The 20,733-nt window shown below is 40.9% G+C and overlaps 1 protein-coding gene across 2 annotated transcripts in view; it reads left to right on the top strand.

The window, feature by feature from the left end:
- gramd4a (GRAM domain containing 4a) overlaps positions 1-20,733 on the top strand; it is a 52,951-nt gene that overhangs the window by 4,494 nt on the left and 27,724 nt on the right. For both annotated transcript variants that reach the window (XM_044186385.1, XM_044186384.1), the window contains exons 2-3: positions 3,991-4,204; positions 10,402-10,522. In XM_044186385.1, the coding sequence (XP_044042320.1) occupies positions 3,991-4,204; positions 10,402-10,522 (335 nt within the window). The remainder of the gene's footprint in view (positions 1-3,990; positions 4,205-10,401; positions 10,523-20,733) is intronic.

The raw sequence follows: 20,733 nt of genomic DNA, 5'->3' as shown, positions 1-20,733 counted from the left end.
CAGCTAAGAAAGATCAGCCCACCAGTGACCTCTGTATTTTCCGCTTACATGTGCCCATGTGGGTGAGTTGTCTAGGAAATAAAATATTTTTTTCTAAAATATAAGTTCATGCACAAAAACCCTTCGCTGCCTTAATGCCTGTCTATCTGTCTGCATGTCTATGGGTACATCTCCCTTAATTGCATCCACGTTACCCTCACTTGGGCCCTTTTCTCGCGTCTTAGTCCCTCCTACTAAAGACGTGAGGAAAGAGGAATCAAGGAAACAGTTTTAGATCAAATGAGACCTTTTCTTTCAGGCGTCATCTCAAGCGACGTCAGTCTCTGATGGCAGCAGAGCCGGATCACCTGTCAGTTGGCTTCCACAGCTCTGTAGCATCTTGATACATTGGAGTTAGTATTTTGCACAGATAATGTATTGTTCTGTTCAGTTAATAATAAGAGCAAACATGTTACCACTGCCACCTTTTTTTTCACATTATTGATATCCTCCTCCCACATGGCAAAACAGAATGTGAAATATTAGTCTATTTGTCTTTTCCCTCAAAATTGTTATTTGTGTCTGCATTTATTGCTATTCTGTTTGTAAATGCATTATCTAGTAATCCAGGACATGATCAGAATAATGTGTAAAATTAATTTAGTAGCTTAAATGTTTTAGTGTAAAGGGAATTATGTAAATACAGTATATCTCATATCAAAATACAGTTGCAGTCAAAGCTTTACATACACTTGGAAGGGACATGTACTGTAATGAGTGTTGGGTTCATAATTATTTCTGTAGCGGTTATTTTTTCTGTTACAGAATGACGAAACCGCGCTTCCTTTTTCACCAAAAAACATTCACAAATTTGGTTTCTTTAACAAAGTCATTGTATGTCTTCTGAAAATCTAACAAAATCGAATGGGTGAAAAATAAACATACCGCACAGCTAGTAGTTGGTTGTCACTTCACCTCGATCAGCCACATTTGGTTGGCTATCCATCAACAAGTTTCCAGAAGACTTCTGGTTGGATCTTTAACTGCTCTTCTTGGCAGAATTGGTAGAGTTCAAACTGGTTTTCTTGCATGGACATGGTCTTTTCAGGGCTGTCAACACATTTTCAATGGGGTTGAGGTGAGGACTTTGCAAAGGCCATTCCAAAAGCCTAATTTCAGCTTGATTTAAAACATCCCAAAACCACTTTCGATGTTAGTTTAGGGTCATTGTCCTATTGGAACACCCGGCTGCATTCAAGATGCACCTGAAGTCACAAGATCACCAGTGAGATGGCACTTTTTCAGATCTGTACTGAGCTCTTTGGACTGTCCCATTGTGATGTTTGTGGCTAAATCTAAAGTGTGTAGTCAAAGAAGCCCAACTGTAGTAAATCATAATCACTAACAGGAAGTTAAGAGGCAGAATAAGAGCATTGGAGTGTCCTTCATGATGGCGGACCAGATTGATTTCTGGGTCCCGCGAAGATCAAGGAGTGAGGATTGATCAAATAAGGGATTTGGGATGTACCCTTTGTCTACATTTGCATTAAAAGAAAGTATTGGGTTGATGACTTTCTGTTCATTCATTCATTCAGCCTAAACACCTAAATGAATGCATAGCCATTGAGAAAACCAGGCTGGTAGGTCTAAGCATTTAGACAGCCAGGTTGCCAGTCAACAGTCTTCTGAGTTTTCAGAAATAGTGTGTTAGACTAGCAGTAAGTCCAACAACAAGCCAGTCATTGTATCAGTTAGGCATTCACAAAAAACAGTCAGACAGCTCATCAGTCAGATAACCATTTTTACAGTGTGACAGCTAGTCATCCAATCAAGCAGATTAAGTAATCTCTAAGGATTACATCAAGAAGAACTACACTTAATCCCTTCCCAAATGACAAATCACAGTAGTCAAAAAGCAACACAGTCATGTTGGCAACACATTCAGTTGTTCCGTGCATGGTCAGCTGCTGGAAATGATGACGGATTATTGTGACATTTTTTTGACACACTGCATTCGGTCAAATCAGGAATTGCCTCCACGTAGAGTAGTACTACAAGGGAAGGTCACTGTTGTTTCATTCCGTCAGCATTTCTCATTCAAAGACAGGACTTAACGGAGGTGGTGGTTAGAAAGGTAACACTTTGGGTGCAGTCAGAATTTAATAGGCTGGGAACGTTTGTGAACTAGTAGCTATGAGGAGATTATCATTAGTTTTTGCTTGCAGATGCTTTGCCAATAACAGTTTAGCACCTGTTGTGGTTTCAAACTGGCTTCCATTTCGATGCTAATCATGATTCGTAGCACATTTGTACTGCAGTTGGCTTACCTTTGTTGAGCATTAAGGAGGTCATTAATCCTGTCTGTATTTTGTTTCTATCAGTGGGATTAATTTTACTGCAGTGTCAGACTACTGCTGCTGAATGCAGAGGAAATGCTGCAGTAGCTTGACTCCTGTGACTCTGTATGATGACACAAACAGCCCCCCTGTTCTATCTGTCATCATTACACCCGGGCCCCTGATACTAAAACACAACCATTAAGCCTTTCACAACCTCTCACATCTACTGCCATTGCTCCCGCTATGGAGCAGCAGATCTGCCGCTGCTGACAACGATTTGCCAGAGTGAAAGGATGTCATTGTCATGGCTCTTAACAGGGTTACTGGTTCATCTTCCTGTATAGGCCGGAGGGGAGAGCAAATCACAAACACTGACAAGGTTAGAGCTTCAATAGCATTAAAGGTTAGAGGTTGGCGTGTGTTACGTCATATGTCACCTTGGGGATAATTTGGGGGGCAAAAAGGGAATTTAAAATGGGTGTTGGTGTTGGGTAATTTCAGCGGGATGAATACAGAGTTTGCAGTGCACAAAGTGCAAGCTTTGAGATACATTCCAAAATACAATACCAAAAAGTTGTAACATCTACTTTCATAAAATAATTGGTGTCATCACAGTAAAAGTCAGTTAAAAAAAATTTTAAGTAATTGTCTATATTGAACTTTTCGCAAGACTCATTTTTGGAGTTGGAAATTAGAAGAGTTGATACTGAGCAACAAACAACACAAGATAACAGTTATTTTTAGCCGTTCTAGAGGCATGGCTGTAGGAATGGCGATGTCGGTCTGTGGGTTGGTTGGTCTGTCCACCACTTCAGACTGAAATACTCAACAACTAGTGGGTGGATTGCCATGAAATGTTGTATAGACATTCACTTTCCCCGGAGGATGAATTGTAATGACTTCAATCAGAGCTCAATCATCAGGTCAAAATCTAATTAGTCAGTACTTTTTGACCAAAGTACCTGCAAAACTAATGATATTCCTGTCAGCTTTGTGTTTACTGCTAATTAGCAAGTATTAGCTTGCTAACATACTAACTAAGATGATGAACATAGCAAACATTATACCTGCTTAACATCAGCATGTTAGTATTTACACTGTGAGCATGTTAGCATGCTAGTGTTAGCATTTAGCTCAAAGCACCTCTGTGTCTTAAGTACATCCTCTTAGAGCTGCTAGCATGGCTGCAGACTCAGCCTTGCTAGCTCAGACTGTAGTCTCAGTATTCAAAGGAGATTTTATGTTTTTGTTTTTGATAATCCTAAAACTGTGTTAACCCCATAACCCTAATGTTCTTTTTGGACCTGGGCCTCTCTTTAATAGCTCAAAAACATAGTTAACATTGTTTTATCAGCTTGTTATTGCCTGACTTTTCCTAATTTTATGTGAATTACTTATAAACGTGATTTTGAACTGATGACATGTTTCAGGAATCCACTACAGAAAATGACACATTAATTCAGTTTGGGGTCTCAGAGACCCCAGCTGTAAAACATTTTTCATTTTTCATATACTCTATATGTGTAATTGATGTTGACAGTACTTTTTACACAACACTACCCCTCCAAAATCTTCTGTATTATTTTCTATATATTAGGTTTTAATATGGTCAGAAGAACGGTTTTCCACATAGCCATACCAACAATAGCCTCTGTGTTTTGTGTCCCCACAGGGTTGCCGTCCACCATGTTAAGGTAAAGCCCAGGTGCGCGGTGTTGACCATGCTAAAGCGCCTGGACAAGATCCGCTTTCGAGGCCCCAGGACGAGAGACGACTTCCCGGATCTGGCCGAGTCGCCACCCGCCTCCGACAACGAATGTAGCGAAGACATGCAGCTGAAGCCCAGAGCAGCTCTGCGAGACACAGAGGACCTCCTGCGAGACCCTGTGAGTGCTCACCGTGCATATATTGTATATGTGTGTGTGTTTGAGCTGGGCTTTTGACTTATGGCTGTGATTGCAGTTGATCATGTTTCATGGAGGAAGCAGAAAGTGATTTTTAAAAATTCCCTGTTGTTCCTTTTTCATCCTTTTTTTTTTTTTATTTTACCTAGGTTTATATATTCTTCCCTTTTTCATTCTCTTTTTTTTCAAGTGTCTTAAATTCTGTCATTGTATTTATCATCATTATCATACTGAGTAAATGGTTATCTTGCTTTTGTCTTAATACACATTTAGCCTTGTCTGGCTAGGACGAACACACGTGGTGCTGTTTTTTTTTTTTTTTTTATGTACTCATGAATTATTCCATCTGAAAGGGATGCTCAGAGGGAGAGAGATGTGCAGTAGCTGCTGTTTCACCTTTCTGATGTTGTTTTAGTATCCTTAGCTAGCTTAATAAATGTTTAGGGCTAAAAAATGAAACTATGTTGTTTTATTTAATCCCGCTTGTTTTGGTTATACTCCGAAGAGAAATGGAGAATGATGGAATAGAGATGGCAATCGGCAGCAGACAAGCGCAGAAATAATGAAAGCAGTGGTGAGATGAACAGATATTGGATAGCAGGACAGGGATGAAAAATGGAAGGAGAGAAAAGATTAAATCAGGGAAAGTGATGAAGGAGCCTAGAGGACAGGAATTGAGCCTCAGAAGATTGGACTCTGAGATGTCTAGAGGGGAGAAGATGGACAGGATGAAGAGAACTCGCCAGCCGTGATAAAAAAATCTAGATCATGTTTGCTGATGATTCTTCCTCCCACGCTAGATACTGTTCATATTTCATGAAATCTGCAGCTCTCTCTCACTCTTGTGGTTGACTAAAACACCAGTATTGTCGTCATCATCATGCACATGCATTGATAGGAAGATACCGGCATTCAAAACACTGGATTAGTCATTGGATTGTATCATTTCCTGAATGAAGGCCTCTGGGATCTTGTTTCATTTTCTCCCTTTGTTTCTCCTCAAATAGACGGCTGATATGACATCCCATTGAAAGTTGCACAAGGCCTGGTGGTAAATGTGTGGTACTTTGAGATAAAATACATCATTAGACCATAACAGTGCCTCATTGTACCAACATAAGAATAAAACAATATTAAACTGTGGCTTTTTGTTAATTGGTTCAGGAGCAATATATTTTTATTCAGTGATCTAGCTGACTATGGCCCCTTTTAGCATACTCTGTGGGCATGTGCAACATGTGTGTGTATTTGCATGTATGTGCTTGTGCCCTCCTATGTGCACAAGTGTGCCTGTGAGCTGGTGTTTGTATTTCTGTCTGTGCACTGGTGTTTGCCTGCCCGAGTACCAGCCCACTGGGAAGGCATCGCCCACATCACATCACAGCACTGATGAGTCACACTCTGAAGCCCCAAAATAGACCAAGCTAGCTCTTATCCCTGCTGGGACACACACACACACATGCTTACACGCACACATGAAGCTTGCACTTTCTGCCACAAAGCATGCAGTTGCATTCAGTATCTAAAGGATGCCACTGCTTGGTCGAAATCTCATCTTCCCTGCATAGTGCCCTTCATAGGTCCCTACTGGCACACTGGAGCCCACCTAGACGGCAATGATATCTGTCTGTCCACTCTCCAGGATTAGATCACATGACCTGGGTCTAAACCTTACCTTCATTGCCTCATCTGTTAAAAAGAGGACAGATTGTGTCCTTTGGCTGCAAAATACATGCACTGAGACTTTTTTGACAAACTAGCCTGTGTCATCCATACTAAACAGGTAGAATGTCGCTGGGCAGATGGTGTTCAGTTATCGCACAGATGACTGCATACGACCTCACTGGCCTATGCTTACTTTTCCTGCTAGATCAGGTGACTTCCTCACTGCGTTTGTCATACTTTGTGTCATTGTATCATTTATCTAAAGCACATGTAGAAAATGCAGACAAGTAAAATGATGTGATGCAGCCCAGCACAATGCACAAAATAATACAGAAATAATTGCTAAAATGTATTAAAAAGTGATGATAAATGCATCATATATAACAATGTTAAAATCTACATGTAAATAACAAACACAAAACAGGAATAACCTACACCCTGGTATGTAGGCCTGACTTTCACATCAATGCACATTGTCTTTTTTTTCCAGACTTAAATAGTGTTAGTTGGATAAATAAAATGAAAATTCATTCACTATTGCCTCATTACACCTTCTGCCTTAAGCATCTTCATATACATCTCTTTTCCTTCATATACAACATGGCCTACTGTATAAGTTTACATTTAGATTAGTTGCATTTGATTTTCAAATGAAAAGCCCTTCAAAGCCACACTGCCATGTAGAATGAAATTATACGTAGATCCACGTAACCAACTATCAGTGCTAAACAGCTCTTCGACATGCCACTCCATGCTGAAATCTCATTGGGTCATGAGTACTTTAGCCTGTAATCTTACCCTTTAGAATTTAAAAGTCTCTTACCTTTTTCAGTTTCATAGTAAGGGCTAAAGATCAATTCTCTAATGGCAGAAAAATCCAAAAGCAGTTCACCACTGTAATTGTTTTGGATTACAGTTCTGAACAGTAATCTCCCCATGGAAATATAAACTAAAGTCACACCGGCAGTTAGTTTTTATGGTTTTGACATAGGTTTAAATTGACCAACTAACTGTATCAGAGCTGTGTATTGCACCTTTGCTCGTGATGCTGCTCTAGAGGATTGTGGTTGTCTTTACCAAGAAGACTGCAGATTGCTTAAATCACTGTGGTGGTTCAGATTTTTGTTGTGGTGAGAATTTCAGTCTTGACTGAGCATAGCTCTCAGCTGAATTATTATTATTATTATTATTATTATTATTATTATTATTATATTTTTTTAAAGCTGTTTCATTTTTATTTACAGTGACTTTCATTTTTTTAAATGTGTGCAAATATGGCAAAATTGTACTCCTGGTCCACTGTTGGCAACAAATTTGATTTCTTCTCAGGCAGTTTTGGTATGCGTACCATTTTACGAGTCAGGAAATCACAGGGTTAACAGGAAATCAGGTTGGGTAGGGAGGAGGGTGTGTGGTTTCACTGGGTGAAGAATAAAAGTGAAAGTAGAACAGGCATTTCAGATAATATGTCTGTCAAGTAGGGAATAACCACATTATCCATTCAACTGTCAGCATTTTCCACCATGAGCAGAGGATTTATAATCTCATTTTAGATTTTTCTCTTTCAGTGAAACTGTTAATAATTTGACAGCATAGTAATGTAGCATGGTGTGCCATAAATGCCTGATATTGACAGATTATAGTCACTGTTCCACTGACTTTTTTATTTTGCAAATGGACTCAGCTGATCCTTTTTGAAGCAGTTACCATGTGCTATTTGTCTGGCTGTCTTTATAGCCACACATTGTATAAAACATGCATTAACAAGTACTGGTACACTTAAATGGTCTGTCAGTGTTAATTGTGTAAGAACATTTTCTGTGACAGGCCAGGTATCTTTATTAATTGTTCAAACGTGCTACCATCAGCCTGCTGGACTAACAATCTGCCAAACATGGAGCAGGTCTCTTGTGTTATGTGTGTTTTATGAGCAAAACAAGGTCTTGAAATCACACCTTCTGTATTTCCCTTCCTACTGTGAGGCTCACATTGAGCCTCATGAGCAAGTTGCAGGCTTAAAAAGCACACTCGATTTCACAACATAGAAGAAAGAGTATGGAAAAAAGCATTTGAGATCCCTGGAGCTGTTCTCTAGGAGAAACCAGACATTTCTGTGTCAGTTCTGTACTGAGGCAACCATACAACCCCGTGGACAATGTCCCTCTAGAGGCTGAGCACAGAGAGATGAAGAATGGAATCAGGAGGAAAAAAAGGATCAAATGGAGAAGTACAGCGGATGACAGAGGAGCGTGAGCAGGAGGTTAGGGAGATCAGTCAGTAGAAATCTCTAAATGAGGCAAAGAAAGAGGTGGCAGATAGCACTGAGAGCCTCACTGTCTCCATACAGAAAAGCCAGGCTGTGTTCATCAAGCTCATTGAAGTGAAGCAGGACAGAATAGAGGCAGGATGAAAGCTTTAAAAAACAAACAAACTCTGGAGCAGGAAATTGCTGACCTGAAGAAGAGAGGTGCAACGCTCAGTCCACAGTGGTCCAAGTGTGGAAATATTGCCTAGAGTTGTGGCTAACTAGAAAAGGCACTTGATGGAGGGTTGGAAACGCTGTGTAATTATTATTGGAAGTACTTATAGTATCTATAAATGAATAATTGGATGCCATCTGGAAGTGTTTTCAGTATTAACAATAGTTGGTGCATGTTTTGAAAGTTTTTAAATGACTATGTAAAAAGTATGAGGGAGTTCATACAAACTGATCATTGGCGAAACATTCCAGAATACTTTTTTTTTGTTTCATTTGTGGTGGGCGATCATCTATTAAATATCCCAGAAAGAGTTGTGGATCGGGGCTCAATACAATGCAGAAAATGTGTGTTGGCAACATCTGCTCACCTCTTTTCTCTACCAGACAGAGAAGATTAGTCTTACATTTAGATTCCATTGTGCTCAGTGACCTTATGTGCACCTTCAGCAGAACTAACAGCTAAATGATAGAAAGGCTGAGAGTGGGTGTGAAGCAAATTACAGTAGCTATGACTATCACAACACTGATGCTTTCAGAATTTCACGAGATGATTTTCATTTGTTTGCATACATTTTATGCTAAGTATCAGTAATAAAATGTCTTGCAAAAGACAATGGCGTTTTGCAGCAGGACAGTGAGATTCCTATGCTCACATCAGCCACAGTCATGAAAGAGGGAGAGGAGGAGGATCACAATAATTAATCAGCCGATAATCGTCCAGGGTGACGTCAGGGCTGACCTACTTTTGATAACCAGGAGGTTCTGACTGAGAGTTGACAACAGCATTAAACAACATGAAGGTGTGCTTACGTTATGTATTGTCCTTGGACCAAACCATTAGCGATTTGACATAATCCAAGCCAAAGAGCATTGTAGCTGAGCGCTCGTAATGCAGCAACACTTCTTTTCACTCCCACCGTCTACTCCTTTCATTCCCTTTATGTCCTCCTTGTCCTTGTCTTTCTGCCTCTTTCGCTTTCTTTCTCTTTTATCCCCCTGTCTCCATTTAATTCTCATACACTCCTTCTCTTTCTATTTCTCCCTCATCCCTTTTCTTCTCCGTGACACACTTCTAGAAGAGGCTCTCATTTGTTTTCTTTGAAGTGCTTCTTTATTCAGAAACACTCTCTCCATGTCTGTGTCTCTATGTCTCTCCACCCGCCTGTCTTGTTGGGCTTTGGCTCGCTCCGTCAGTTTTGTGCTATCTATCTCTCCTTCTCTCTATATCTCTCTTGCACTCTCTTTTGCAGAGAGCACATCAGCTAAAGACATTGCAGTGTGTTTACGCAGGCACACACAAACCATGCAGGTTGCTGTCGGGGAGAAGCTGCTGCAGTGTGTGTGTGTGTGTATGGCAGGAGTCTTTTAAAGGACCCTTGCTGTAGTCATGCAGCGATGCTCAACCTGCAGTGCTCATCATCCGTTAGCACAGCCATCTCTCCTCTTCTCTCGCTTCTTCCTTTCCTTTCCTCTCCCTCCATCACTCACTCACCCATTTTTTTCTCACACTTTGTCCCGCATTCCTCTCCTCTCTCCCACAGTCGTCACCTCTCAATCATTGGCATTCTCTCTGTCCACCTACTCACATGTTGTGTTGCTAGTTGTGTGTGTCAGGGTTAAAGCCCTTAGTCAGAAGTGTGTGAGTCATCAGTGTTGCTGTAGTCAGAAGAGGGGGATTCTCCTCTCTTTCGCCTTCCTCCTCCTATCTCGCTTCAGCTGGACTTAAACCAGGACAGGAAACGTTAGCGTGAGTCATGGCGCCATGCTACTCTGTGTGTATGTGTGTTTGTATGTGTTAGATCATATGGGATATCCCTGCTTGTGCTCTCTTGTATGTATTTTGTTGTCAAGTACTTGTAATTCTAAAGCCAAACCTCATCTTCTTTTGTTTTCTGTGTGTCTGAATGTTGGTGTGTGTGCATTGATACTTGTATGTTCACCTGTGTTTGTACTGTATGCATACATTTGTGTGTGTGTGTGTGTGTGTGTGTGTGTGTGTGCGTGTGTGTATGTGTGTGTGTGTGCACGTGCACAGGCAGGTTCGGGGTCTCCCACCATGGCTGCGGCCATCCAGGACTTCCAGAGGTCGGAGTCAGACCGACTCAATGAAGTCAAAGGTCACCTGGAAATTGCCTTATTGGAGAAACATTTCCTACGTGAGTATGCACACACACACCTACACACAAACACAGACTTCAAATATACAAACACTCATTGAGATAAAAAATGTAAAAAATTTGTCTTCAATCATCACACATGAGGTGCTTTAGTCGCTCTGTGGTTGGGTGTATAGACCAAATGTATGCTGGCAGTTAATTGATTCATGTTGTGCCTGTTGAAATGAAAAGTTATCATAAGTCTCTGTGTTGTTCAGTGTTCAAACAGTTGTGTTTTACTGGTTTGGGTTTCCTATACCCAGAATCCGTCTTGTCAGTACTCAGAGAAGAGCCCTGAACTTGTGGCATTCAGCTCTTTGTTATACAGTACATGTAGGTGGTGAGATTGTTTGCAGCACAAACAACAATGAGGAAAAAGTGTAAGTTCAATTCAGTGGTGACTGTGTTGTGGTTGTGGAGATACTGCCTCTTTCTACAATTTCTTATCTACAGTCCTACAGTTTCTGATTTGAATACAAAATGGTGAATGTAGCAGGAGCTTTTAATGACATCTAGCTCTTGTTCCTACGGAGGTTGAAAGCATTTACTGTAGGTCGCCTTGGAAAAAAGCATCTGGCTAATGAATGTAATGTATCTCTTAAAGTAGATCTCAATGTGTGTGTTAGCTTTAAACTGTAAGCATCCTGTGATATCTGTCTGCTTTGAGGTTTCACAGTCTCGCAGGATGGTTTTGTGCATTGCTCGTGGTTGCAACTTTTTTTTTTTTTCAACAGACTGGCAGTCCAACATAAACCTGATTTGTTATGGTTATTAAATGAAGCAGTAATGTGTTGCTCAACTTAAAAGCTGTAATAATACCCAATTGTATCTGTAAGCAGTATTTGGTTCCATTGCTTGCTATTGTTGATATCTAAAATTTGAGAGTTTTATCCTGTCTTACCTTTTCAAATTTAGGATAGCTCAGCTACCGGCCCTATGTGAAAGAAAACTTTTCTCCAGTTTCACAGAAGCAAGTCAACTCTAAATGATGAGGGGAAACAAATAAACACACAAAGTTGAATTATGTAATCAGATATTTTGAATGGGCAATAACAGTGACATCCTGTTTTGCTAACTGTATGTTAGCAACCCTGAAATTACACTGGAAGCATAATGGAAGCAAGCATCTGCTGAGCTAATGTTAATCAATTTACCATGCTACATCTGAGAGGCCCACTGTGATGTGAAGCATCCATGAATTAGCAGTGCATCCTCCATTACCCTACAAACCTTTCTATTTTTTTTATTATTATTTATTCATTTGTTGTTTCTACAGTAGAGTGTCTACAGGGATTTAACAAGAAGTGATATTGTCAAGTTGCTGGCCACATCATAAAACAGCAAACACATGCTTTTCTGAAAAAAATATATCTAGGAAGGTTAGTTTTTTGCTCTAAATTAAATTAAATCTGTTATAATCAGTTTTGTGATAGTAACAGTGGATCAAAAGGGGTCGCGCAAAGTGATGAACCCACTGAGAAATATCGCCTGACTCTGCATTTCCCCTGCAGTTCTGTGTTTGGTTTTACGGCCCGCAACTTAACTGTTTTTGTTCATTCTCATTCAAGCAGCAGCTGTTTTAGCAAAAAAAATCCTAAAACCCGAGTGTACATTACCTGCCCAGCACCAAACAACACCAATTAACAACTAGCTGGTGAACATAGTGGAGCATTCAACAGTTAAAGAGCCAGATATTTCTATCAGAACTTGGTGGAGACTAAAACAGAGCTAAAAGAAGAGTGATTATTGGGCTCAAACACAACTCTAAATGAATCCTGACAATATGTACTGAGCCTATCCTAAAATTAGTTGTAGATGTGGTTACACAGGATCTGAATTCATGAAAACATGGACCAGAATCATGACTCCCCCTCGTGGTGCAGCATCCCCTAGTGAAACTCTGATGGACCTGAAATGTTCTTCTTCTGTTACTATTACAGTGTAGTTTTAGGATGAGATGAAAAAAGCCATTCTCTGCTATTTATAGCAGTTTGCAGTTATGGATTTACTGTTTATCGACTAAAGATTTTCCTAGTCGACTAGTAGTCATTAGTTCAAGCCATTAGTCGACTAGTCGTCAAATGTTTATTATATTAGTTATTTAAATTTATGTTTTTGGGGCACCAGAAAATGGTTTGAGTTCCATGGCTGAGAAAGAATGTTACAAGTAACATCTCCATCCCTTATCTATCTGGACTGTCTGAAAAACTACAAAGGATCTTTAGACAGCACGATGTTCCTGTTTTCTTTAAAACAGGCAACACTTTAAGACAGAAACTCGTTCATCCTAAGGACAAGATGCCCATACAAAAACAGAGCAATTTAGTTTATTCAATTCAATGCAGTGAGGAAAACTGCAAAGAACGGTACATAGGTGAGACTAAACAGCCACTTCAGAAAAGACTATCAGCATAGACGACACACTAACTCGGGATTGCAGAGCACCGTGCATTCGCCTCTAAAAGCTACAAACCACACATTTGAAGACAGTGAGGTGAAGATTTTAAGTGGAGAGAAGAGTTGGTTTGAAAGCTGCCCTGCAGCATCCCCCACCCGGGGCGGGCCTGAAAACTCCCTCCTCCTGGCTGTCCAAAGCTCCTGTGCTAGTGTTGTAACAAACACCAAGACTCCAGAGGGCAGAGTCAGCTAATAGGACTGCTAAGTTAGCTAACTAGCTAATGGCAGCTACTACAATTAGCAGCAGTGCGCCAGTAAGTGACTTCCTGTGTTACAAGAGAAAATGTCGGTGTTGCAACAATCCCCTGATATGTTTGTGTCAGTGACGAGGCGCAGCTCCCAAGTGCAGTTTGGGGGGGTTCAGGGACTATCTGACTAATGAAAACTTGGTCGACGAAGACTCTTCTCACTGACTTCAACGGTTTAGTCGACTGTTAGGGGGCAGCCCTAGTATACTGTACTCTTTGTCAGAACAGCGTTACGATACGCTGCCCGCTTCCTTTCGGTGCCCATGTTAACCAGTTAGGCTGTTCTGACAAAGCGCACCACGGTGCAGAGCTCCGACGTCGGCTCGCGCTCAGAAGCGATAATTTCGCCGTCTGGCCTGTTTTTTCCACATACCGTGAACGAAACTGGCAAGAAAACACAGATAATCTATTATATACAATATAAATTGATATTATATATGCTATAAATGATCTGCTTCTGATAAATAATATCCCATGCTTGCCAACCCTTTTGATCTCTCTGCCCCTCTCCCTCCTGTTCTGATCCCCCCTACATGATAAAATATCAAGATCTGCCCACTATATTTATTAGAAATAGTATCAGTGTTTGTTATGGTGTAATTTAAATGACTTATTCCACATATTTGTCAGTTGTCTCTAAACAGAGAGACTAGTAGACAGACACACAGGCTTGTGTCTGTCTGCTCATCTGTGTGTGTGTGTGTGTGTGTGTGTGTGCCCCTCCCCGCAGATCACACAAGGCAATCCTTTTAACTTCATTGTTGCAGAAGAAGCGACGCTCTGCAGAAAGGCATAAAAAGCTTTAAGTTATAAATTCATGAGGTTATTATAAAGATCTTTATTGTGATTAGAAAAGAGCAGAGGAGCAGAATCGCTTGTTGACCGGCACGGAGAAATGCGCTTCTGGTCTGAACAGCCAGGCTACTGCTTGCAGGAGAAATGACCTAGTGTGGCGCTTCTGCCTCCTGTGTCCCTGGCAGCCTGATCCATTGACACAAAACAAAAAAAAACAAACTCTGATGCTTATCCTGAGTCCACCCACTCAGCTCATACACATTTACAAGCTTGTCTAACCTGGTATCCAGTGAGGGTACTGGTTGTCCTGTACCATACAGCACATTGACAATTCCGTGGTGTGTAATGGACTGTGAAGTGTGCCCCCCCCCCTCGACTGTGTGTCTATTAGAGAGAGAGACAGGGAGAGAGAGTGCGAAAGAGAATACCTCAGGCTGTGTCCTCCGTGAGCTAAAAGGGCTGGATTCATTGTCACACAGGATGCTAACTAGATGAGCTCTCCTTTCATGGACCTTTCTTCCTTCCTGTTTGCCCTTTCCTTACTTCCTCCTTTTTTCCCTTCCCCCCCTTTCTTTAAAAAATATCTAGAGCTCCCTTTGCCTTTTTCTCTCCATCCCGCTGAGCTGCTCTTTCAGATTCTGCCCGCCATTCCCCGCTCTTCATTTCTGAAACAGTCTCAGCTCTCTCTTTGCTCATTTATCCCCTTCTCTTCTTTTAGCGCACCTTTGATTTCCCTTTGCCTTTATGCTTTCTTTCTGTCAAACACGGCAGTATGTTCTGAGATCTGACACACACACGTGCTTGCACATAAACTCTCAAGCAGGTAAAGCAGTTGTGACAGTTTCATTAGCTCAAAGAGTTAAGAACAGAAATGTAATCAGTGCTCTACCTAAGATGGCAGACACTTGGCATTTTGTAAGGGGACTCTGAAGGGGAGGAACCTTCATACATGTTGCCTTCTCTTGTTGATTGGAAAAGGGTAGTAGTACCTCTGGGTAATGTTGTTTTTTCTTCTAGCATTACCTCAAGTGCTTTGTGTTTTTATTCCCTCTGCTTTCTTGTAGCAGTCTGCTGCTTCTCCCTTCCCCTCTAACTCTCTGGTTATCCATTTCTCTCATGCTTGTCAATCTCTCATCCTATCTCTGGCCGTTGTAATCGTACTTCGGGGAACACTGAAACGTGACAATCTATTAGCACCTAATGGAGTTCTGAGCTCTCTGCCCTGCACTCTAGTTATTGTGTATTCTATTTCTACTATTTTCCTATGCACTCTACTCTGCTTTCCTGTGCTTTATGTAGAATCGTACAATAAATAACGGACTGTGGAGGGTGGGTGATTCCTTGCACAGTATAGGCTGCTATAGAAAGACCTACATTTCATCATATTCTCAGTTATGTGTTGAGATAAATACAGACTTATATGCTTATATACAGTTAGTCGTTAGTTAAAACTAATGAGATTAGTGGGAAACAAAAGAATCCTTGTAGCAAGACATTATGGGTTTATGTGTTGTGTAATGGCTTTTCTGGAGCATAGGTAATATGGGAAAACAACATACTGTGAGAAGACTAGCCATAGTTTGTGTGGTTTGATACTACAGGTCCCAGAATTCTGGGGGCAGCAGACACTCCTTGCTACTCAGAAATACAACCAGCAACTGGTGTATCTGTTTGCAAGACAGACAAACAAACTCAGTTCAATTAATTTATTTATATAGCACCAATTCATGACAGAAGTTATCTCATTGCACTTGTCCTATAGAGCAGGTCTAGACCAGACATGGGCAAACTACGGCCCGCGGGCCACACACGGCCCGTTGGGTTTATTAATCCGGCCTGCCGAACGTGACCAAATTATATTAAAATCGGTACTGGTAAACCTTGTTCCAATTACCTTTCCCCTGTAATGCCCACGTTTCCCCAAAAGATGGCGCACTTCAGCTGCATTGACCTTGTTCGCGCGTATTACTCTCTTCTTCACTTATGAGCCCTTTTGCAAAAATGAGCTTATCAAAGAAAAGAAAAGTGGATAGTGAGTGCCGAGTTTTTAATAAGGAGTGGACAACAAAATATTTTTTCATTGAAGTCCGATCAAAGGCTGTCTGCCTAATATGCCAAGAAACAGTCTTGGTTTTCAAAGAGTATAATATCAGCCGTCACTTTGCTACGTAGCATGCTAACTATGCTAGCAAGAAGTCAGCGCAGGAACGGGCGGCTACGGCTCAGAGGTTGGCAGCTAATTTACAGACTCAGCAACGTTTTTTTCACCAGCAAACTGCGATTCAAGAGTCAAGTACCAAGGCAAGTTTTTTGCTGGCATTCAAATTAGCCAAAAGCTAGCAAGCCTTTCTCCGAAGGCGAGTTTTTAAAAGAATGCATGGTAGAGACGGCAGGTGTCTTGTGTCCGGAGAGCCAAGGCAAGTTTGAAAAAATCAGTTTGTCACGCAGAACTGTGACTCGCCGTGTGGAACTGATTGACGAAGATATAGCCAGCCAAATAAACAAAAAAGCTGAGTCCTTCAAGTTATATTCACTAGCACTGGATGAAAGCAACGATTTAAAAGACACTGCTCAGCTCCTAATTTTCATCCGAGGGATTAATGATAGTTTTGAGATAACGGAAGAGTTTTTGAGCATGGAGTCCCTGAAGGGAACAACTCGGGGAGAGGATTTATATAACACGGTGTCTACTGTCATCGAGACCTACCTTGAAGTAAACTTGCCAATGTCACGATGGATGGATCACCAAATTTAACTGGAAAAAACGTTGGGCTGCTGAAAAGAATCCAGGATAAAGTGAAAGAGGAAAACCCAGAGCAGGATGTTATTTTCCTTCTCTGCATCATCCATCAGGAATCGCTTTGTAAGTCTATATTGCAGCTTAATCATGTCGTGAATCCAGTCGTTAAACTTGTCAACTGTATACGCGCACGGGGACTTCAGCATCATCAGTTCATCAAGTTCCTAGAGGAAACTGATGCGGATCATCAGGAGTTGCTGTACCACTCTCGTGTCCGCTGGTTGAGTTTGGGCAAAGTGCTTCAACGAGTGTGGGACCTGAAAAAGGAGATTGGCGCATTTTTGGAGTCGGTGGGGAAATCTGACGAATTTCCTGAGCTAAGCAACAAGAACTGGTTTTGTGATTTTGCGTTTTCTGTGGACATATTTTCACACTTGAATGAGTTGAATGTAAAACTACAGGGGAAAGATCAGTTTGTGCACGACATGTACAAACATGTTACAGCCTTCAAATCTAAGCTAACTTTATTCTCCAGACAAATGGCAAACACATCTTTCACTCATTTCGCCACACTTGGCACGCAGAAAGAGGCGACGTGAAACGCAAAGAAATACAGCAAATTACTGGATGATCTGCACGGAGAATTCAGCCGTCGCTTCTCTGACTTTGAAAACATTGAAAAGTCACTTCAACTGGTGTCCTGTCCCCTGTCGCAAGACCCTGAAACCGCACCACAAGAAGTGCAATTGGAACTGATCGATCTTCAGTCTGACTCAGTCTTAAAGGAGAAGTTCAACTCTCTTAATCTGAATGACTTTTATGCTTCACTTAACGAAGCCATGTTTCCAAACCTCCGGAAGACGGCACAGAAGATGCTGACTTTGTTTGGTTCGACCTACGTATGTGAGCAGACATTCAGCATCATGAACATCAACAAAGCCCCTCACAGATCCAGGTTAACTGACCAACACCTCGGATCTATCCTGAGAATTGCCACAACAAAACTTACTCCAGATTTTGATGAACTGGCAAAACAAGGAGTTCAACAACACTGTTCCCACTGAAACTGAACTTGAGTTTTTCTGCTGTTTATTGATGCACTGGCAAAAAAGAAATAAATCAACAAGTTGTTGATCTTTTGGCACTTGATGAAACTGAATTTGTGTTTTTCTGCTGTGTTTATTCAACTGAAATTTAATACATTAATTATTAATTTAATTAATGCATTTGGAAAACAATTTGTACAATGAGCCTTGCATATTCATGCTTTGCTACTTGTTACAGGCCAAATCTCTAATGTAATATATACACACATATATATCCTGGCCCGGCCCCTCTGTCAAATTTTAGAACCCATTGTGGCCCGTGAGTCATAAAGTTTGCCCATCCCTCTAGACCGTACTCTTAATATTATAATATTATATTATTTACAGAGACCCAACAATTCTCACCATGAGCAAGCACTTGGCAACAGTGGCAAGGAAAAACTCACATTATTTTAAATAGAAAAAACTATTAATCATGATTATGTGACATTTGTTGGTGGCTGTACCAAACAAACATGTTTTCTTATATCTGCAGAGCAACATTTGTAGGCCAGGGCATCTCTGCAGCACTACAGTACTTCATTATAATGTTGTTTTGTCACACATTTGACCTTTTTATCAAAAGATTTCAGCTTCTGCGATCAGCGTTTAATGTGAAGTAGCAGCAGTAAGAAAACTTGGGTTTGCATTTATTTGTATATTAACATAGCTCTGACACAGCTGGAGGTGAGTGAACAGTTAACAGTGAGGTTGAAATGAATGAGACAGAATTACAAACAGTAAAGCAGAAATACATGCATGCCTCATTTTCTGTGAATCCCTCGTGTGTAGGTAGGCAAGTTGAATCCAGCGCAGGAATGCCGGACCCCATCACTGACAATGAAACCTATCATATAGAAAGGTATTTACTGAATGTAAATTGACTGAATGGCTAAAATAGTGAAAATCTGAAATAAAATAATAAAATCCTTAGGCTTATATAACATACATACTGTGAGTAGGGGTGGCTTACACAGCAAGAACAGGAAGTTGCTGGTCAGACAAAACAAGCCAAAGGCTGTAAAGACATCTACAGCCAGATCAACTCTAAGAGATTTTTTTATACTGGGATCTGGTAAATTGTGACCTGTATGTGACATTTTCCACTCTTTTCACACATTTTATGGGCTATAAAACAATTATTTAATTAATTAATCAATAATGAAAATAATTATTTGCAGCTCTAAATCACTCATAGTTCATATAGAAGACAATTTCATAATTGAAAGGTCACCGTTTTCACCAGCCAACACGTTTCTTGTTAATTTTAAGTTGCTCTAGATGAGAACGTCAGCTCAACACCTAAAATATGAAAGTTCCTCTTTCGCCGCTAGCTGCTAGTTAACTCTTCTTGTCTCCCCAGGGCTAATTTCAGTTTACAGTTTAGCTTCAAGTTCACGGTGTAGTTTTTTCACTTGAGAAGTTAAGAAAATGTCTTGGCCTCTTACAGTTTTAAAAACAGGCTTTCTTAGAGGAAAAGGACAATAATGGCGTGTTGATAAATAGGAGAAAAAGTAACAGACTCATCCTTCCAAACCTTGAAGTGTGCGTTGGTTTTGTGCTTATCCCTCTAATGGTGCATCAGCATTTAACCCAAGTTTGGGCTTCTTGGATCTCTTTCACACTCAGAGTGAACTGAGTGTAGGCGTATTCTCTCTCTCTCTCTCTCTCTTTCTCTTTCTCTCTCTTTCTCGCTGACGACTTTCTCACTGCTGCCTAAAATAAAGCCGGGGCCCACACTGTATGCCAAAACAAACACACTGATTAAGTATATTGTCTCCTGCCTTCACAGGAGGCATGAGTTTCCATTCCTGATGGATGGTGTGTGTGTGGATACAATGACCCATGCCTTTTCCCTTGGCATTTGTTATGATTGACCAGTGCTATTCTGAGGGCACTCAATTGGTTAATTTGTAACCATGTTTCCGGACGTGAGATCACATACAAGGGACTAACACACATACACATATGTAGCGGAGGTCATGATGGCCTTCTGTTGTATTAAGGTTGTGTTTCCTTCAGTTTTCTTCTTTTTGTCTCTTTCTCTCACTCCTCTCCATGTCCTTATTTATTCCCTTCCTCTCATCTATTCCCCTCTGTCATTTCTCTCTTCTCATTATGTTTGTGTGTATGCACATACACCCTACAACAGGCTAATCAGATTTGTTTAAAGGGCTAGCAATATGCTCTCATCGTGTCTTTTTTATGTTTTCATCATTGAATAAATGTGTTTATTCACCTCATTCTGACTAAGTGAAGTGCTGCAGTAGTCCTAGGGTTGGGCGATGTCTACCAAATTTGCATATGACCATGTCCACAGTGAAACATCGCGAGGACGACCCGGTCTTTCATTACTTTTCCTCCCTATTTGTTATAAGAGTAGCGTGGCTCCTTTTTAAGGAACAGATCAGTCTGTAGTGAGTGTGTGAGTGAGCATGAAAGAGTGACTGTGACTGCGCTCAGAGCAGACAGGTGTGTTGGCGATCGGAGCAGATTGAAAGCCTAGCAGTGAAGTTGTCATGTGGCAGTAAATGTACAGTGTAGGTTACAGTTTGCCTATGAATAAACGCTGTTGCTCCTCAATACCAAAGACGTTCCCGTGTCTTGCTTCCCAGCTGCTGGGTAAAAGGGAAGGTGGTTACCCCCGAAGTTAGCATCAACTTCAGCCCTGTAGGAAAACAAAGTCTTCCCTGTGCTTCCCGACCATGGTCTGAAAGCTGCAGCAGGAACAGTTAACACTATGCTTAAGTTACCTCATTAAGCAGATCATATGATTATAAAAAATATTTGAAATACTAGTCATAGTGATAAACTACTCCTTATTAGCTGTGTGTGTGTGTGTGTGTGTGTCTAAAATGACCAATGTAGTAATATATGGATGTGTGT

This window comes from Siniperca chuatsi, linkage group LG23 (assembly GCF_020085105.1).
Source record: "Siniperca chuatsi isolate FFG_IHB_CAS linkage group LG23, ASM2008510v1, whole genome shotgun sequence".
NCBI classification, from domain to species: Eukaryota; Metazoa; Chordata; class Actinopteri; order Centrarchiformes; family Sinipercidae; genus Siniperca; species Siniperca chuatsi.
This window is presented reverse-complemented; position numbering and strand designations above follow the sequence as displayed.